Consider the following 17,297-nt stretch of genomic DNA (forward strand, 5'->3'; position numbering starts at 1 on the left):
AAATCGATAGATCCAGATGCCCGTATCGCAGTTAGTTAGAAACAAAAATATAGTTTCATTTGTCTGTCTACTAGCACGAAGATTAATATTATTAAACTGTAAACAGAAAGCTGCTCCTACATATATACATCTAATGAGGGATGTAATGAAACATTTGGAACTGGAGAAAATCAGATTCTCCCTATAAAAAAAAGAAGACACATTCTAAAAAATCTGGCAACCTTTCATGGATTATTTTAAAAACATAAATTCTGCAAGAAATAGTTAAATTGAAGAGGATTAGGCTAATTTGGATTAAAATAGAAAATTATTATTATTTCATTTATTTATTATTTTTTTATTTATTTATTTATTATTGCATTTATTTTATTATTTATTTCCTTTTTGTATTTTGTATTTTTATTTATTTACTTATTTATTTTAATTGTATTAATCTATTAATACTATACTTATGTATGGATTGTTTGTATATTGTATGTTTTATTGTCAATTGTGGTGTGAATGTTTGTTGGACCAAATTTGTAAGTTGTTGTGTTTGAATGTCTAAAAAACAATAAAGTTAAAAGAAAAAAAAGAGTTATTAAAACTATTATGCTTAGAAATGTATTGAAAAAAAATCTCTCCGTTAAACAGAAATTAGAGAAAAAAATATACAGGGGGGCTAATAATTCAGAAGGGCTAGTATTAATTGTGACCTCAGCTGTACTGTCAGGAATGCAGAGCAGCGTTTACCCATAGACACAGTGTGCGGCTGTAATTAACCATTCCCTGTCAATCAGTGTGGCTCCGCATGCATGTCCACCAAGCCACTGCAGAGACACTATCCATGGCCAGGCTCCTCTCTGGGCATCCTGTCCTCCTACTACTCTGCCTTGTTTATTTCCGTCCGTTTCCTCAATGGTCTCGCTTTTTGAAGGTACTTTACGAACACCACATGCTATAAAAAAAACGTGTAAACAATTAAATATATTTGAAAAACTTTTTAAGTGTATGATGCAAGCAATGGGTTTCACACATACGTTGATTGTTGCAGTGCAGTGAAACGATCTTCTCACTGAGACACTTGTCACTTTAAAAAGACAAAAAAAAATTTAATCGTGAGATTTTATTGGCCAATAAAACAGTTTTTAAAACTTAAATATAGATTTCTGTTGCAGTATAGTGAAACTGTTCATACTGAGACTTTTTATTTAAAAAGAACTCAAATGAGATTTTTGTTAGGCCAATAAAAAAGTTTTTAATACATTAATATAGATTGCTAAGGGTGTGACTTGGCTCATGCTATAAGAGATTTATATAAGGTTTAGGAGAGCAAAATTTATAGAAGTTTTTTCCTAACAAAATTAAAATGAAAATTAAATGCCTAAAAAGATCAAATAATAAATCAAACTCTCAAAACAACTACCCAAATGGTAAATCAAATGCTCAAACTTTCAAATAATAGATCAATATGGATTCTCAAATAAGAAATTAAATGCTTAAATGTTCAATCCTAGGTTCAACCTAGGATTCAGGATGAACAATGCGGTTTTCGTCCAGGCCGTGGTACACTGGACCAGCTCTATACCCTCACCAGGGTGCTCAAGGGTTCATGGGAGTATGCCCGACCAGTCCAACCAGCCCTTTGTCACCAGTTCCGTTTATAATTTTTATGGACAGAATTTCAAAGCGCAGCAACCCCTTGAAAGGGGTCCGGTTCGGGGACCACAGAATCTCATCTCTGTTATTTGCAGACGATGTTGTTCTGTTGGCTTCATCAAACATGGACCTTCAGCATTCACTGGGGCAGTTTGCTGCCGAGTGTGATGTGGCTGGGATGAGAATCAGCACCTCCAAGTCTGAGGCCATGGTGCTCCACCGGAAAAAGGTGGTTTGCCATCTCCAGGTTGGAGGAGAGTCCTTACCCCAGGTGGAGGAGTTCAAGTATCTTGGGGTTTTGTTAACGAGTTAGAGAAGGAAGGTACGTGAGATTGATAGGCAGATTGGTGCAGAGGCAGCAGTAATGCGGTCCGTTGCGGTAAAGAAGGAGCTGAGCCGAAAGGCGAAGCTCTCGATTTACCAGTCAATCTACGTTCCTACTCTCACCTATGGTCATGAGCTTTGGGTCATGACGAAAGGACAAGATCTCGGATACAAGCAGCTGAAATGAGTTTCTTTCGCAGGGTGGCAGGGCACACCCTTATAGATAGAGTGAGGACCTCTGTCATCCGGGATAAGCTCGGAGTAGAGTCACTGCTCCTCCACATTGAAAGAAGTCAGCTGAGGTGGCTCGGGCATCTGTTTCGGATGCCTCCTGGACGCCTACCTAGGAAGGTGTTCCAGGCATGTCCCACCGGAAGGAGACCTCAGGGAAGACCCAGGACACGCTGGAGGGACTATGTCTTTTGGCTGGCCTGGGAACGCCTCAGGATCCCCCCAGGGGAGCACGAGGAAGTGTCTGGAGAGAGAGAAGTCTGGGGTTCTCAGCAAGACTGCTGCCCCCGTGACCCGGCCCGGAAAGCAGTTGAAAATGAAAGAAATGTATTTGATATTTAATTATCATGAATAAATCAACATAAACCTATAATAATTAAATGATAAATCAAAAGCTCAAACTATAAACCAAATGCTCTAACCGATGTAAGCATTTGATTTCTTACTTGAGAATGTATCTTGACTTATTATTTGATAGTTTGAGCATTTGATTTACCATTTGGGTTTTGAAAGTTTGATTTATTATTTTATCTTTTTAAATTTTTATTTTAATTTTGTTAGGTAAAAACTTTTATGAAAAAAAATTCTTAAATTTCAAAAACAATATTTTAGGCCTTAAAAAGCCTTAAATTCACTAAAATATTGTCTTGTAGCTGTAAAATCATTTTAAAGGGGTCTTAATTTTCCTTTTTTTTATGTAAAGCTACCCAAATATTCCAACACACATCTAATCACCAACAACTCAATAAAACTTTTAGCAAAACTCTATTTATAACTAATATTATTACAGACTGTTGGGCATGCATTGTTTATTAAGTTTTTTTAAAGTTTTGTTGAAAAAAAAGGATAGTGTGTATACAACGAGGGTCTGCTTGTTTTAAAACGTTATTTAAAGCATGTGCATGGTATCATTATCAGACTGGTTTTACAAAACAGCTTTTTCTATAGTGACATATTCAAATATTAACTTCATGTCATACCCCATGGATTTTTTATTTAATTAATTACCTGGGTTTCAATTCCAGTGAGCCATTAGAGTTCACGTTTACAGTAGTAAATGGACCATCTCCTTCCACAATGATGGAGAATGTAGCAACTCCTGACCTAGGCACATCAACAAACATGACGTTAGGTATTTCACACAATTTTTACCAGAGGTTTTACTTGGCCAACTTAAAAGCATATTGTACCATTTAGATAAACAAAATTGTAAGGCTTTTTTTGTGATCAAATCATGCCTTCTGTTCTCTGACTGATGGTTAGATTGAGAGTTTATGGATTCTTTATTGGAATTAAGAAACTTGGATTTACTTGGTTATTAATACATGATTTATAGAATACCCAATTTTCATATTAGAATTAGATGAATAATTAGAATTAAAAGATCTTTCACTTGCTAAAAAGAGTATGAACTGTCAACCAGATGTGTAAGATGACACAATAAACTTATAAGGAACATTTTATTGTTGAATTTTATTACAAGTTTTACCATGAAAATGAAACTAAGCATTTCAATATCATCTTACTTACACATATAATAATGAGAATAGAGTGATAATAGATCATTATTTTGTACAAATACCCTTGCTATACAGTTACCAAGACTGTACATTGTAAAAAATGCTGGGTTCCACATAATTCCTTTTTGTTGAATTTAACCCTTAAGAACACAACACCCTAATTTTTTTTAAATAAGTAGTTTGAACGAGCAGCAAAAGTACATTTTTGAGTGTATTGATTGACATAATCTGACATAAGAGTTTTACCTTACTTTTTTGCCAAATAAATTTTAGAAACGTCCTGGTTACGTACATAACCCACGTTCCCTGAATAGGGAACAGAGACGTGTGTCTAAACAGACATATGGTAGTTCACCAGATCACTCTGAAGAGTAAGAAAACAAGCCAGTGAAATTCCAAATGAATTGGCAGAGCTCAGCTCTACAGGTGTCTACGATCAGTCATTGACAGAGTATATCAGCTGACGGCTGAGAAGCGAGCATTAGAATTTTGCCTGCTGAAGAGCCCCAACTGGGAAGATTGTGTATGCAAATGCCCGTGAGCTGAAGAGGAGCTAGGGCACCCTCCGCGAGCTTGGTGAAAACAGGCAGAGACAGGGAGAGCCCAAAGGGAAGGACTTTGTACTGCCATGCTCTATCTTCGAATGCAAACCGGAGAAAAAGACGGTGGTGTGGAAGAATGGAGACATGAAAGTATGCTTCCTTTAGGTCTATAGCTGCAAGCCAATTTCAAGGAACTCCTCATTGGAGTATGCATTTCTGAATCCTTAATGGCATGTTGTGTAAATGTTCAGTTTGTGAAGATCTAGGATTGGTCTTAACCCCCCGCTCTTTTTGAGCACAATGAAATACAGGCTGAAAAACCTACACTTCATCTCGGCTGCAGGGACCGGCTTGATTGCATCCTTCGCCAGGACAGCAAGCTCCTCTTACAAGACAGGGGCGCTTACGGGACAGACCTTTGTAAAATGAACACCCGTGAACTTGGGAGGGCGAAAAGCAAACTGTATCACGTAGCCAAGTCTGATCGTTCATATGAGCCACCGTGGCGGGCTGAGCACCGCTAACCAGACAGGAAGAGCCTGCGCTAATGGCACCATCGGAGCAATTGCTGATGTGCCAGCAGAGGGGCAGCTCGGGAGGGGAGATTGCTCACCCTGTGATGCAGAGCGGCCCGAGGAAGAGCTGAAGCTGAAGAGCAGCTCTTGAAATCACAGGTGAATGCTCTTGTGAGGAGCAGCCGAGGTGGATGGGGCAGCAGGGAGAGCAGTTTTCAAAGCCCGCTGATAGATGACTTCACCTATCGCCTTCGACTGCTCTTTCACTGCCAAGAACTCCTGGGTAAAGTCAGTCCCTGATGGTGTCGCCAGCAGGCCAGCCTGGGATATGGGTGCGTTGAGAAAGCGAGCTGGCAACATCCCTTACATCTGCCAGGTTTAGCCAGAGGCAGCGTTCCTGGACCACCAGTGTGGACATCGTCTTCCCCAGGGCACATGCAGCCAATTTGGTGGTCATGAGAGCGTAACCGGTTGCCGTGCGGAGCTTATGCATCAAGCCTGGGAAGGAACCACCTTCCTGCAGCTCAGCCAGCTTGGTAGCATTAGGTGGCCATAGCATGCAGAGCAGATGCAGCCTGGCCTGCAGCAGTGTAGGCTCTGGCCGTGAGAGACTCAGATAACCTGCATGATTTAGAAGGGAGTTTGGGTGGACCTCTCCAGGTGGAGGTGCCTTGTCGGCAAAGATTGACCGCAATAGCGCGCTCCACCTGAGGAATCACCTCATATTCTGGCTGCTCCGCCATCCAGGGTGGTGAGAGCAGGAGCACACAAGATTCGGGCAAAAAAGGTGCCCTCCATGCCTGCGTGAGCACACTGTGTACCTCCGGAAAGAAGGGGATAAGGGGTTTAAAGGGTCTCGCCTTCTTTTGTGCACACCAGCTCTTTTGTACACACCAGCGAAACGCCCAGGGGACGGGAGGCCCAGATCGACTGCCATGGTCGCGCCTTTTCCCGCACTGGTAAGTGAAAATGCTTTCAGTGAAGTCAGGTTGGCAGACAGGATTCTTCAGTCTTATGAGAGGCTCTGAAGAGAAATTCTAATGCTCTCTTCTCAGCCATCAGCTGACATACTCCGTTAATGACAAATCATTGACACCTGTTGAGCTGAGCTCTGCTAATTCATTTGACATTTCATTGGGCCATTTTCTTACTCTTCAGAGTGATTGGTCGTCTGGCGAACTTCCATATGTTTGTACAGACACACATCGGAGTTCCCATGTAGAAGAACTCAATAATTAGCTTCATATTATACTATATTACATAATAAAAGCCATCAATTTGTGCATAAAATGTTACTGAACAAACATATACCTTATCTTATTTCATCCACTAAACATTTACTATTAACTAAACATTTACTATTAACTGACTACACTAACGTTTACTATACAATTACCTGTAGCCCAAATAGCGGCAGAAGAAGTCAGAAAACTGAGAGGTCCAGTCTTGAGCACACACTGTGTATAAATTATTCTGGATTCGAAGTTTCAGTCGTTCAGTTCCAGTGGTGTTTTCTTTTATTATATGCACTAAAATACAATACATCCTGTGATCAATAGCATGGTTAGACTTTGTGAGCTTTTGTTGTTTTTTTATTTGTTCACTTACCACAATCAGCTTCATCAGAGCCATCAGGGCAGTCTTCTACCCCATCACACACACTGGAATTGGACACACACACTCCTGCACCACACTGAAACTGTCCAGAGGGGCAAGGATCTGGATTTTGATGAGAATGTTTTGCTGTCATTTCTTTGTTTTCGGTCTTATTTGCAGTATATGTATAGAAAACATACCAGCTTGCCCAAGGTTAATGCCTGTGCTGAAGTTGGCTAGAAAGCCTCTGTTGTTCGTTTTTGTATCAGTGAATAACATGACAGTCATCTGAGAGGTTGTAGAAAAAAGATCCGGAAAGGAGCGTTCCCCAGTTAGGACACCTTTAAAGGTAAAAACACTTTGTAAAGATTCATTTGAAGTTTTGAAGTTCTTCATGAAACTGAAGTTTACTGTGAAATACTGTGTTACCTTATTTGCATTTTGTATCCATAGTAAATAAAATTGTATTATTTATATTATTAAAAAAAAATCTGTGGAGTAAGGTCAGTAGGATACTTTTTTTTATTAATACTTTTATTAGCAAGGATGCAATAAACCAGTGCTGCCAGACGTACGATAATAATCGTATTTGTACACTAATTTCAACCTCTGTACAATGTATGATCAATAATGAAAAAAATCCTATAATGTACCATGATTTCAGAATTGTATGGCATTTAAAATGAATTTCATTGTAATTAGGGCTTCTATACTTATTGATCTAGCTGCATCTTTTGTCTACTGTCTGCTACGAGAACGTGGAGTTAGACACATTTTCTATCTCATCTTACATTATATTTTCTTAGCCAATCAACGTGGAGAATGGCTCTCTTTTTTTTTCACATTCAAATGTGCCATGTGAACGTGATTTTCCAAAGTTAATTTTATCAAAACCAAGCCATGAAATCGGCTCATTACAGATACTCTGAATGGGCTCATGCACACCTCAGAGTATATTAAAAATTCAGGAGGGTGCACTGCTTTCAAGCCAACCAGTACTATGTTGCAGTCCATGAAGGCATATCCGATTGGTAACCATAAATGGATTTAACATCTGGCAACACACGCAAGACAGCGACTCTGAGGTGGAGTTTGAACCTTCCCACTAAGGTACACCTAGTTTTTTTTTTTTTTTTTTTTTTACATATTGGGGTAATTTGCACATTATCTCAAAACGATATTTGTCTAGATAATAGCTGTATACTCTCCGTTTGACTCGCGTTTCTACTCAATAAAACAACTATTTTCAAATATTTCTCAAGTGATATTTAATGGAGCCAGAACATTTTCACAGTATTTCCGATATTATTTTTCTTCTGGAGAAAGTCTTATTTGCTTTATTTTGGCTAGAACAAAATCATTTTTTTAAAAACCATTTTAAGGTCAAATTTAATATTATTATCCATTAATATTATTATATAATATTATATTGTTATACAATGACTTGCCTATATAACTTGCCTAGTTGAGAAGATATAGATAAAGCAGACTGGAATTATGCTTGCTTGAAAGCTTAAACACAAACAATAAATACCATGTTTAAACTACTTCAATATAAATGGTTAATGAGAATGTATAAAACCCCTGTTAAACTTTGTGGAAATATAAAATTATATAATCTAGTTTAAAATTAAAAATAATATATATATATATATATATAAATATATATATATATATATATATATATATATATATATATATATATATATATATATATATATATATATATATATATGAAAAGTTATATTCTTTGGTTATATTCTCGCTCAGCACAGTGGAGATTGCTTTAGTTATATCCTTTTGTATTATTTTCAGTCGTTTGGGATGCAGTGACGCAGTCAACCATTTTGCCGAACAGATCCACCACTTGTGATGCTCATAAATTATCATAAAAGTCCTCGTACTGCAGGTATTAGGAGGTTTCCTGAAGGTGCAGCTGACGTGTAGTGAGGGGTTTGTGTCTTCAATAAACTACGACAGTTTGTGTTTATTAAAAAGTAAGAATGATTAATCAATCCATATGAAACAGTGCCCTAAAAGCGACTCCGCATCGTCAGTTTCAGGCTCAGGCGCGCGTTGCACTCACACTGCAAGCGTACCGCACCACAACCCAAGTGAACCATGCTCCGGTACACGCGGGCGCGCTCACACTATGCTATCCAAACCGTACCCAGGCCCGTTTACTGGTTCGTTTGAGAAGTGTGAGTGCTCTGAATCAGGGCTCAGGCATGGTTCAGTTGGCCGGCCCTGGCCCAGTTGGAAGAGGTGTGCCAGTACGCGGTTCACTTTGGCTTTGGCACAGTACACTTGTAGCATGAGTGTAAAGTGCGCCTGAGCCTGAAACTGAAGACGAGACGTGACTTTTAAGGGACTGTATCATATGGATTTATTAATCATTCTTACTGTTCAATGAATACAAACTGCCGTAGTTTATTAAAGACGCAAACCCCTCACTGCACCTTCAGCAAACCTCCTAATACCTGCAGCACGAGGACTTTATGCTCATTTATGAGCGTCAAAAGTGGCTGATCTGTTTAGCGAAATATTTGATTGCGTGTCACTGCATATCAAACGACTAAAATTATATGAATAAAGAAATCACCATTGTGCTGAGCGAGAGCGCTGCTCTTCTGTTTAACCAACCAGCACATCATCGATGACAAAACGTGCTCCGGCTCGTATGCAATGTGAGTGCGGGCCATTGGGGGAGAAGGGAGGGGGGACAAGCGTGCTTCAGCACGGTTCAAGGCAACTGTACATAGTGTGAGTACTGTACATGGGTTTTAACACCCATATGCTGTTTATCTTGCTCACTCTAATACTTAATTTACGTGCTTTGTTTAGTCATCTCAGCCTGGCCAGTCCCCTCCCAAGTTATAGACAGGACATCTTTGTCTCAAAATAGACTTGCGATAAAACTTGCAGACCACAGAACTGTAAAGCCTAGTTCATACTCGATGCGTCTGCTAGTTCGCTTGAGTGTGCGCGGCGAATGTGACGTCATCGTGGTGTTAACGGAAGTTCGATTTAGTTGTGCGTGATATCTTTTCGGCTGGCGGTGTGCACGACAGTAAATCGTTGTGCTCTGTAAGCTCAAACATTGTAAGCGGCTAGTAGTGTTATTAGTTGAAAGCTATTTTACTCTGTGGACAGAGAGAATATTATATAAATACTACAGGACTACATTGTGTCCATGATAAGATGGGTAAATCGGAGAAAAGGAAGAACAAAAACGTATCTCTGGGGACAGCTAACTCTGCTAATGTTAGCAGTAACGTGAGTGAAACAATGGGAGCCTAATGTAGTTATGAAACAGAAAAATTACACAATTATTCAAAAATAAGTGTGGACTTTGACGAATTTATGATGTGTGAAGAAGAATTCCCCGCACTTCCAGAAACTCCATGCAAATCACCTGCTACAAAACATCGGAAAATTGAAAGTTCGGAGGTTGCCATTCTCTCTCAACTCGGAGCTCTTTCTCAGTTAATAAACACCCGTTCTGATGCTTTAGAAAATGTGATCGGAGAAAACACAAGAGCGATTACCTCCATGAAGGAGGTAATTAATGAAAATACAAAGCAAATTACAAGTGTGAAAGAAGCTATCGAATTTGTGAGTGCTGAGGTTAACCATCTGAAAAACAAGTATGGAGTGATGGAATCCACACTGAGTAAAGAAGGGGAAACGTACATGGGACACGACCGAAGGATGTCACAGTTAGAAAGTTACTCGCGGAGTTGGAATCTAAGGCTCCATGGCATTCCGGAAAATGAAAGAGAGGATGTTCGTGAAAGGGTTATAGATGTTTGTCAGCATCTCTTACCAGAGGACAAGGACAGACTCTCCAACGCCGTTGACACTGTACACCGGTTAGGTTGCAAGCAACCAAACAAGAACAGAGGAATCATTCTACAATTTGCTTCCCGTTTCTATCGCGATGCTGTTTGGCGTACAGCAAAGGACTCTGCCTTTTTGCGCGAAAATAACATCAAAATATCAGAAGACTTGTCCCTTGCAGATAAAGAGAGAAGAAACAAACTATGGCCAGCAGTGGAGAAAGCAAGAAAAGATAATAAACGAGCCTACTTCATTGGAAGTAGGGCTTTCGTAGAGGGAAATGAAATATTTCCACCAGTTTGAGACTTTACATCGGAAGGTGTGTGATGTTAATAATAAGTTGTTAAAAAAAAAAAAAAAACTTGTCTGTTTGTGAAATGAATGGCCTTTTCAGGACAATTGAAACTGACTCAATATTTTATTTAGCTAATTTCTTATTTTTACACAGTTAAGCCAATAGCAAAAGGGAAATTTACATCAAAGGCCTCAATTTGGAATTTTGACTTCACAGTTTTATATTTATATTTTTGTACTCTTGTATTAACACACCTGAAAAAAAGGGTCACTGATTATAATCTATAGAAATTTTATGGGTTATAGTAAAACTGTTCAATTTAGTAGCTCCTATACTTTAGTAATTGAATCTGATTTACAAAACAAAAGGCTGTTTGTTTATATCTAGAAAATCTGTGTTCTTTGGTGTAAATTTATGTTCCTTGGTTTACACTACATTATTTATATAGTTTATATAGAATTTGCACTTCTCATCGTTCTTAATGTAGCTTTGCAAATCCTTCTTCGAGACCTGATAATCTAGTTAGGTTATATCTTCTTTGTTATGTCTCTTTCTATAGTTTCTTTTAATACACAAGAGTTAAGAAATACTCTAAAAAGAAAAGCTACATTTTTGAATGTAGTGAAAAGGTTGAATTTACCCATTATCAAAATAAATTAGATGAAATTTATCAGAAAAAAGCAGAGGGAGCATTTATTAGATCACGGAAAAGATGGTTGAAAGAAGGTGAGCAAAATTCTTATTTTTTAGATTGAAAAAGCAACAACAGCAAAAAAATCTAATTGAAACACTTATGATTAATCAATCGATATGTGAAGACTATTGCTAATTTTTGTGCCAAGTTTTATAGTGACTTGTACACCTCTAAATTTAATAAACAAAATGCTTTAGATTTTTCGAATCATTATCTTGCATAAAAAAATTAAAGAATGCTGATCAGGATTTTTGTGAGGCTACAATTACATTAACAGAAGTTGAAGAAGCAATTAAATAATTAAAACTGAATAAATCTCCTGGCACTGATGGTTTCATTTCAGAATTTTACCATATGTTCAGTAAAAATATTGCTCCCTTCTTGTTAAGTGTTTATAAGGAAAGTACAGATAACTCTTTTTTCCCACCTACTTTATGCCAAGGTTTGATTACGCTTATTCCCAAACCAAATAAAGATCAAAATTTTTTAGATAATTGGCGTCCAAAAACTTAAACAACAACTACAAAATAATTGCCATAGTTTTAGCTAAATGATTAAAAGTAATTTTACCTTCTATAATTGATGAAACTCAGTCAGGCTTTATGCCAAATAGACATATATCTAACAGCATAAGATTCATTTTAGATATCCTAGACTATTCTGATATGATTGATGGTGACAGTTTAATATTTTTTAAGACTATTATAAAGCCTTTTACACTTTAGAGAATGTTTTTTTTATTTCAAGCTCTTAAAGATATTGGGTTTGGTGTTACTTTTTGTAAAATGGTTAAAATGTTATATAAAAATGCAAATAGTTCTATTAAGTTAAGCAGTGGTACTTCCCCAAGGTTTTTTTACATTGTGGAGTAAGGCAGGGATGCCCAGTATCACCTTATTTGTTTCTAGTTGCAGTGCAGTTTCTTAATTTACATAATAAAAGGAGTAATTTAAAAGGAATTACTATTGGAAGTACAGATTTGATTATAAGTCAACTAGCAGATGACACAACATTGTTTTTAAAAGATTCATCTCAAGTGGCGGCTGCTTTAAATACTCTGCAAACATTTTCCAATGCGTCTGGTTTAAATCTTAATTTAAATAAATGTGAATTACTTCCCATTAAAAATTGTTGTGTTTCCTCAATTTGTGGAGTAGCTGTTAAAAACTCAGTATCTTACCTTGGCATAACTAACGGTAAAAATAGGTGTGATGATAACTTTAATCCAATCATGGCAAAAACTAAAAGAAAACTGAATAGTTGGCTTCAAAGAGATCTGTCTATTAAAGGAAGAATTTTGCTCACCAAAGCGGAGGGCCTGTCTCATAATACAACTTCATAATACGTTTGCTAATATTCCAGATGTGTGCTCTAAATGTTTAGATGATAAAGGTACACTATATCACTGCCTCTGGCTATGTCTTAAAATACAAAAGTTTTGTAAAGAGATAATTGGATGTATGTCAAACATGTTTAATATTAAAAGGCCTTGGCCTGTATCCTATGGAACTTACAAATGGAAAGACAAAATTTTGAATTTTGTTTTTCTACAAGCTAGAAGGGCTATTGTATTATGCTGGAAACACAGATAAGCCGTATTGTACTGGAGAGACTTATGTCATCAAAGGTAGGCAGAAGGACTTTGACTATCTTTGGGAACCATATATGAATATTATTGAAATTGTGTGTTTGTAAACATGTATTTTTTATTGTATTATTGTTTTTGTTCTTTTTTCAATGTTTAAATTCATTAATTTTATTTATTATTTTTTATTTACTTATTTTATGTCATTTGAATGTGTATATGTGTGTACGTATATGTGTATATACATTTATAAGAAGGGTTTTGTGTGCTGTTTTATAGGCTGCATTGTTATTGTATGCATAGTTGATGGGGGGGGGGGGGGGGGGTGAAAAAAAATCTAATATATTTGGAAAAAAAACTTGCCTAGTTAACCTAGTTAAGCATTTAAATGACACTTTAAGCTGAAAACTAGTATCTTGAAAATATTTAGTAAAATATGTGCTGTCATCATGACGAAGATAAAAGAAATCAGTTATTAGAAAAACTATTGTGTTTATACATGTGTTGAAAAGGTTTTCTCTCCATTAAACAGCAATTGGAAGAAAATAAAATAAAAATTTAACAGGATGGCTAATATTTCTAACATCAGCTGTAAATGCATAAATAAACATACAAGTATATTTTACATATATTACAAACAAATTACCTAGTAAATCAGAATAGGGCTCTACTCCATCTCGAATTTCCAAAACGTCATAACTAGCCTCTAAAGCAACATCTTGAAAATGTAGTTGGATGTTCTGCCCTTCCTTAGCATGTAAAGTCCACATACCTGGCAAAGACAAAGCACAATAAATCAAACCAACAAACTTAAGTAAAACGTTGAAGGTTTTGTTAGTATCCCATTTCTAATGATTCATGGCTGAAAGTAAATGTATCTATTAAATACTCACATGAAGCATTGTGTCCGTAACCATCTGGGTAGTTTGGAGAGTTGAACGTCGAGTTTGATTCATACAGGTCAAAGGGTCCCCCACAATCTTCTGTTATAATAAATCATTCACATTGGTAAATGTTAATGTATCTCCTTTAAAGGTGTATGTAACTTTGACACCCCATGGATGTACTAGGTATTGCATTCCTGTATAAAAATACACAGAAGCGCAGGTTGCCAGATTACCGACAACAGGAGTGTGCCTGATTTTCGAACTTAAACGCTGATATAAATAGTGTTCTAAATAAAAATAAAAAAATACGATACATGATAGAGGGAATAATTTCATATTAAAAGGAGCTTTTGTCCTAACCAATACCTGGAATTTATATTTTAGAAACTGAATTTTAGAAACTTTTTTTGGAGCTGAACAACAGAAAACCTAATCACATGATCACCTCAGGTACACCTTGTATGCTTTATTCAGTGTCAAATGCTAACAATGTGAGTTTGAATGCCATTTTACATGACATTTATTGCCATACTACTGAAAACAGCAGCACATGGTTCACCTCAGATCTTGAAAATAAAATAAACAGTTTAAAATTGAACTTTAGAACTGTGAAATAATGCAAACCAACACATATCAGTGATTCAGCATCTACATTTAATAATGTTAAAGAGGCTTAAAATGTATTAATTCTATGAAAAACCTTACCATTTCGTTGGAGCGCAGTAAGTTAGATCAAATTTCAAAGATCAAAACAGTCTCATGGAATTGAGGTCATTGATGTAGACATTATATCACAAAGTGACGATAAAACAGACCAGTACCTCTTACTATATAAGCTGTGTTTACCTGAAATTAGCAGATCTGCACAGATATATCGCCCTGGTAGAACTATCGTCCCGTCCACTAAAGATGAATTCACAAATAACTTACCTGATTTCAAAATGCACCCGCAAACACAAATGACCAGCAGTAACCAGCAGTATGGATGCTATCTTTACTAACTACTTACTACTGTGGCACCCATCAAATTAAAAAAGGCTAGAGAGAATAAAACTAAACAAGAATGTTCACTTAGCATGTTTCTTAAATATCTGCAAACATTTTATGGTATGTTTGTGCTAGAAGACTTAAAAACTTACATACAGCACCTTTAAAGTTTTTGTGCTATTAAAAATGCCATTGCATTACATTGGTGATGGGAAATTCTGATCATTTTTAGCAACTTTCACATTTGAGCCTTGACGATTGAGCAAAATCATTTTGTTCATTGTTCATTTCGGCAGAATATTAAAATGTGGCATGTTAATTCCGCAACACATAACTCATGCAACACATGCACATGCTCGAATCCTGAAAAAAATACAAAACTGTAATTAAATAAAAGGGATAGTTCACCCAAAAAAAACAAATCTGCCATCATACTCACACCCAACCTATTTGACATTCTTCTGTTCAACACAAAAGAAGATATTTTGAAGAATGCTGGTAGCTGGCACCCATTAGCTATGTGTCCATCCAAAAATGCAAATTCACTTTAAGCGGAAAACTGGATAATCGCATAAAAGACATGGAAATAAAACAGCGGTTCCATCCAACGAGTGAAAGCGAACAAAATCGTCACTTCCTAATTATCTGACGCAAAATATTAACAGTAAAAACGAAATTTGCATAGGAGAAGCTGCGTGAATCTTTTCTTCATTTAATAAATGATTTGCACCTCAAAAGGCAATCCTGACATGCAGTGAACGCATGGTGGGGTTTGAAAGAGTGAGACGCGGAGCACAAACGCTCTTAAATCAGGAGGTAATTACATAATATAATAACACTAATACTGAAATGGTTACGGTGTTATAGAATGACCAAAACAAACATTTCAGATGTTCAACAGTGTGCGAAGCCTGCTGGTTTGTCTATTCGCACACATTTTTTTGATCATCACATGACCTCTTATAACAAAATCACTCTTATAACAAAACAGTTTATGTAAACATGTCTCATGCATTCGGCGCCAGGTAAGTTAGAGGTTTAAAATAAAGGAATTTTTGTTTGTTATTTTGGCCTTGTCAGCTCCCGAATTCAAACCCCAATACAATTTTGATTTCATATTTAATTTGTCTTGTCTTTAATGTTGTGTACCATCCCTAGACAGTGCACAACATTGCCATATCAGCTTCTCTGGCTATTTCATGGCAAAAAAGGATCAAGTTTACCACATTTTTATGAATATCACTTTTCAATAATTATAAAAATGTTCTTATTAAAGTAATTGAATTATTACCCAACTCCTCATTACCATATTCAATGTTAGACAAGACTATAATATGACAAGACTATAATATGAATGCTTGTAACATGGCTTTAACATTATTTCTAAATGTGTGTCATTTGACACTCTCACTTCTTATAGAAGAGGACGGCACTTTCCAGTGTTTTCGACCTTTAGACTGTTTCTCTAGTTTTTGACTGTTTGCTGGCTGTCTTGACCAGTTGCCTCAGTGTCGGCCCATCCAACAGGCAATATAGGCGGTCGCCTAGGGCCCCACGAATGCTACTATTGTATATTTCCTCTGAATGTAAGGCAAAAGACAAGCACCTTTGTATAAATCATGAGCAACCTTTATTGCGCAATGCACAAACCCCATTAAACGCGATTTACAATTCGACAATTTACAACGAAGGTGGAAAAAAAAATAACCTCCACATTTCTTTAAAAGAATACTTACGCCCATGGCCATTTATATCGAAGTTGATATTTGATATTTATATGATCTTAACATCAAATTTTTTTGAGATGGGTTGTTAGCTCAACGCTCAACCGAGGAGGACCAGGACATACACTACGGACAATTTAGCTTACCCAATTCACCTAACACATGTCTTTGGACTGTGGTGGAAGTGGTACCCACTGTGTCACTGTATCGCCCTCCATTAAAAGAATACTTCTGTATAATTCATGACAAATAGCTGAAAGCGATAATAAATACACAGCAACAGTATGAATAAAAGCAGAAAATATTTGAAACATACCCAGCAGCACCACACTATTTTGCAAAACACAGCCTGCGATCGGCTATTGGGTGGACTAGAATGACATAATGTATTCCTACACAAATTCCTCATATCTCTCCAAATTACTCATGTTTGATATAAACCCAAAAAAGTGTATTAAATTCATAAGTAATATAAAGTCACAAGTGTCCAATAGTGCTCTTCTTCATTTTTTTTTATTTATTTGTATTTTACTTTACTTAGTTTGCTTTATGTACAATACGTTTTTACAACACACTTGCACTTTCATTTGCAAAACTTTACTTTACTTTGAAATACTTGCAAACTAAATTTAACCCTCTACCGCATGGTGTTGACATATGGCACCATGTTATTTATGTTCATTTCCCTGCCACTGTTTCTTTAAGACCAACATTCATTTTTTTTTTGTTGGAAAAAGAAGACCATAGCTTAGCCAATGATGTGCTTTGGTTAAGTCACATGACATGCAGTGTTTTTCTGTGGCACGATTTCTGATAGACTGGTATTTATTGTAACAGCTGAATGCAAATGTAAACATCAATAAAAAGGATCAAATTATGTCAGATCAACAAAAAATCTGTAATTTGAATGTTATGATGA

At 36.6% G+C, this 17,297-nt stretch overlaps 1 protein-coding gene across 2 annotated transcripts in view; it reads right to left on the reverse strand.

Moving 5' to 3' along the window:
• Positions 1-17,297, reverse strand: part of tmprss15 (transmembrane serine protease 15) — a 45,563-nt gene that overhangs the window by 11,350 nt on the left and 16,916 nt on the right. For both annotated transcript variants that reach the window (XM_056447070.1, XM_056447069.1), the window contains 8 exons: positions 13,674-13,763; positions 13,427-13,552; positions 6,567-6,707; positions 6,379-6,489; positions 6,167-6,299; positions 3,202-3,297; positions 1,020-1,069; positions 733-937 (listed from right to left, as the gene is read on the reverse strand). In XM_056447070.1, coding sequence (XP_056303045.1) covers positions 733-937; positions 1,020-1,069; positions 3,202-3,297; positions 6,167-6,299; positions 6,379-6,489; positions 6,567-6,707; positions 13,427-13,552; positions 13,674-13,763 — 952 coding nt within the window. The remainder of the gene's footprint in view (positions 1-732; positions 938-1,019; positions 1,070-3,201; positions 3,298-6,166; positions 6,300-6,378; positions 6,490-6,566; positions 6,708-13,426; positions 13,553-13,673; positions 13,764-17,297) is intronic.

The sequence above is a fragment of the Danio aesculapii genome, chromosome 21 (assembly GCF_903798145.1).
Source record: "Danio aesculapii chromosome 21, fDanAes4.1, whole genome shotgun sequence".
NCBI lineage: Eukaryota > Metazoa > Chordata > Actinopteri > Cypriniformes > Danionidae > Danio > Danio aesculapii.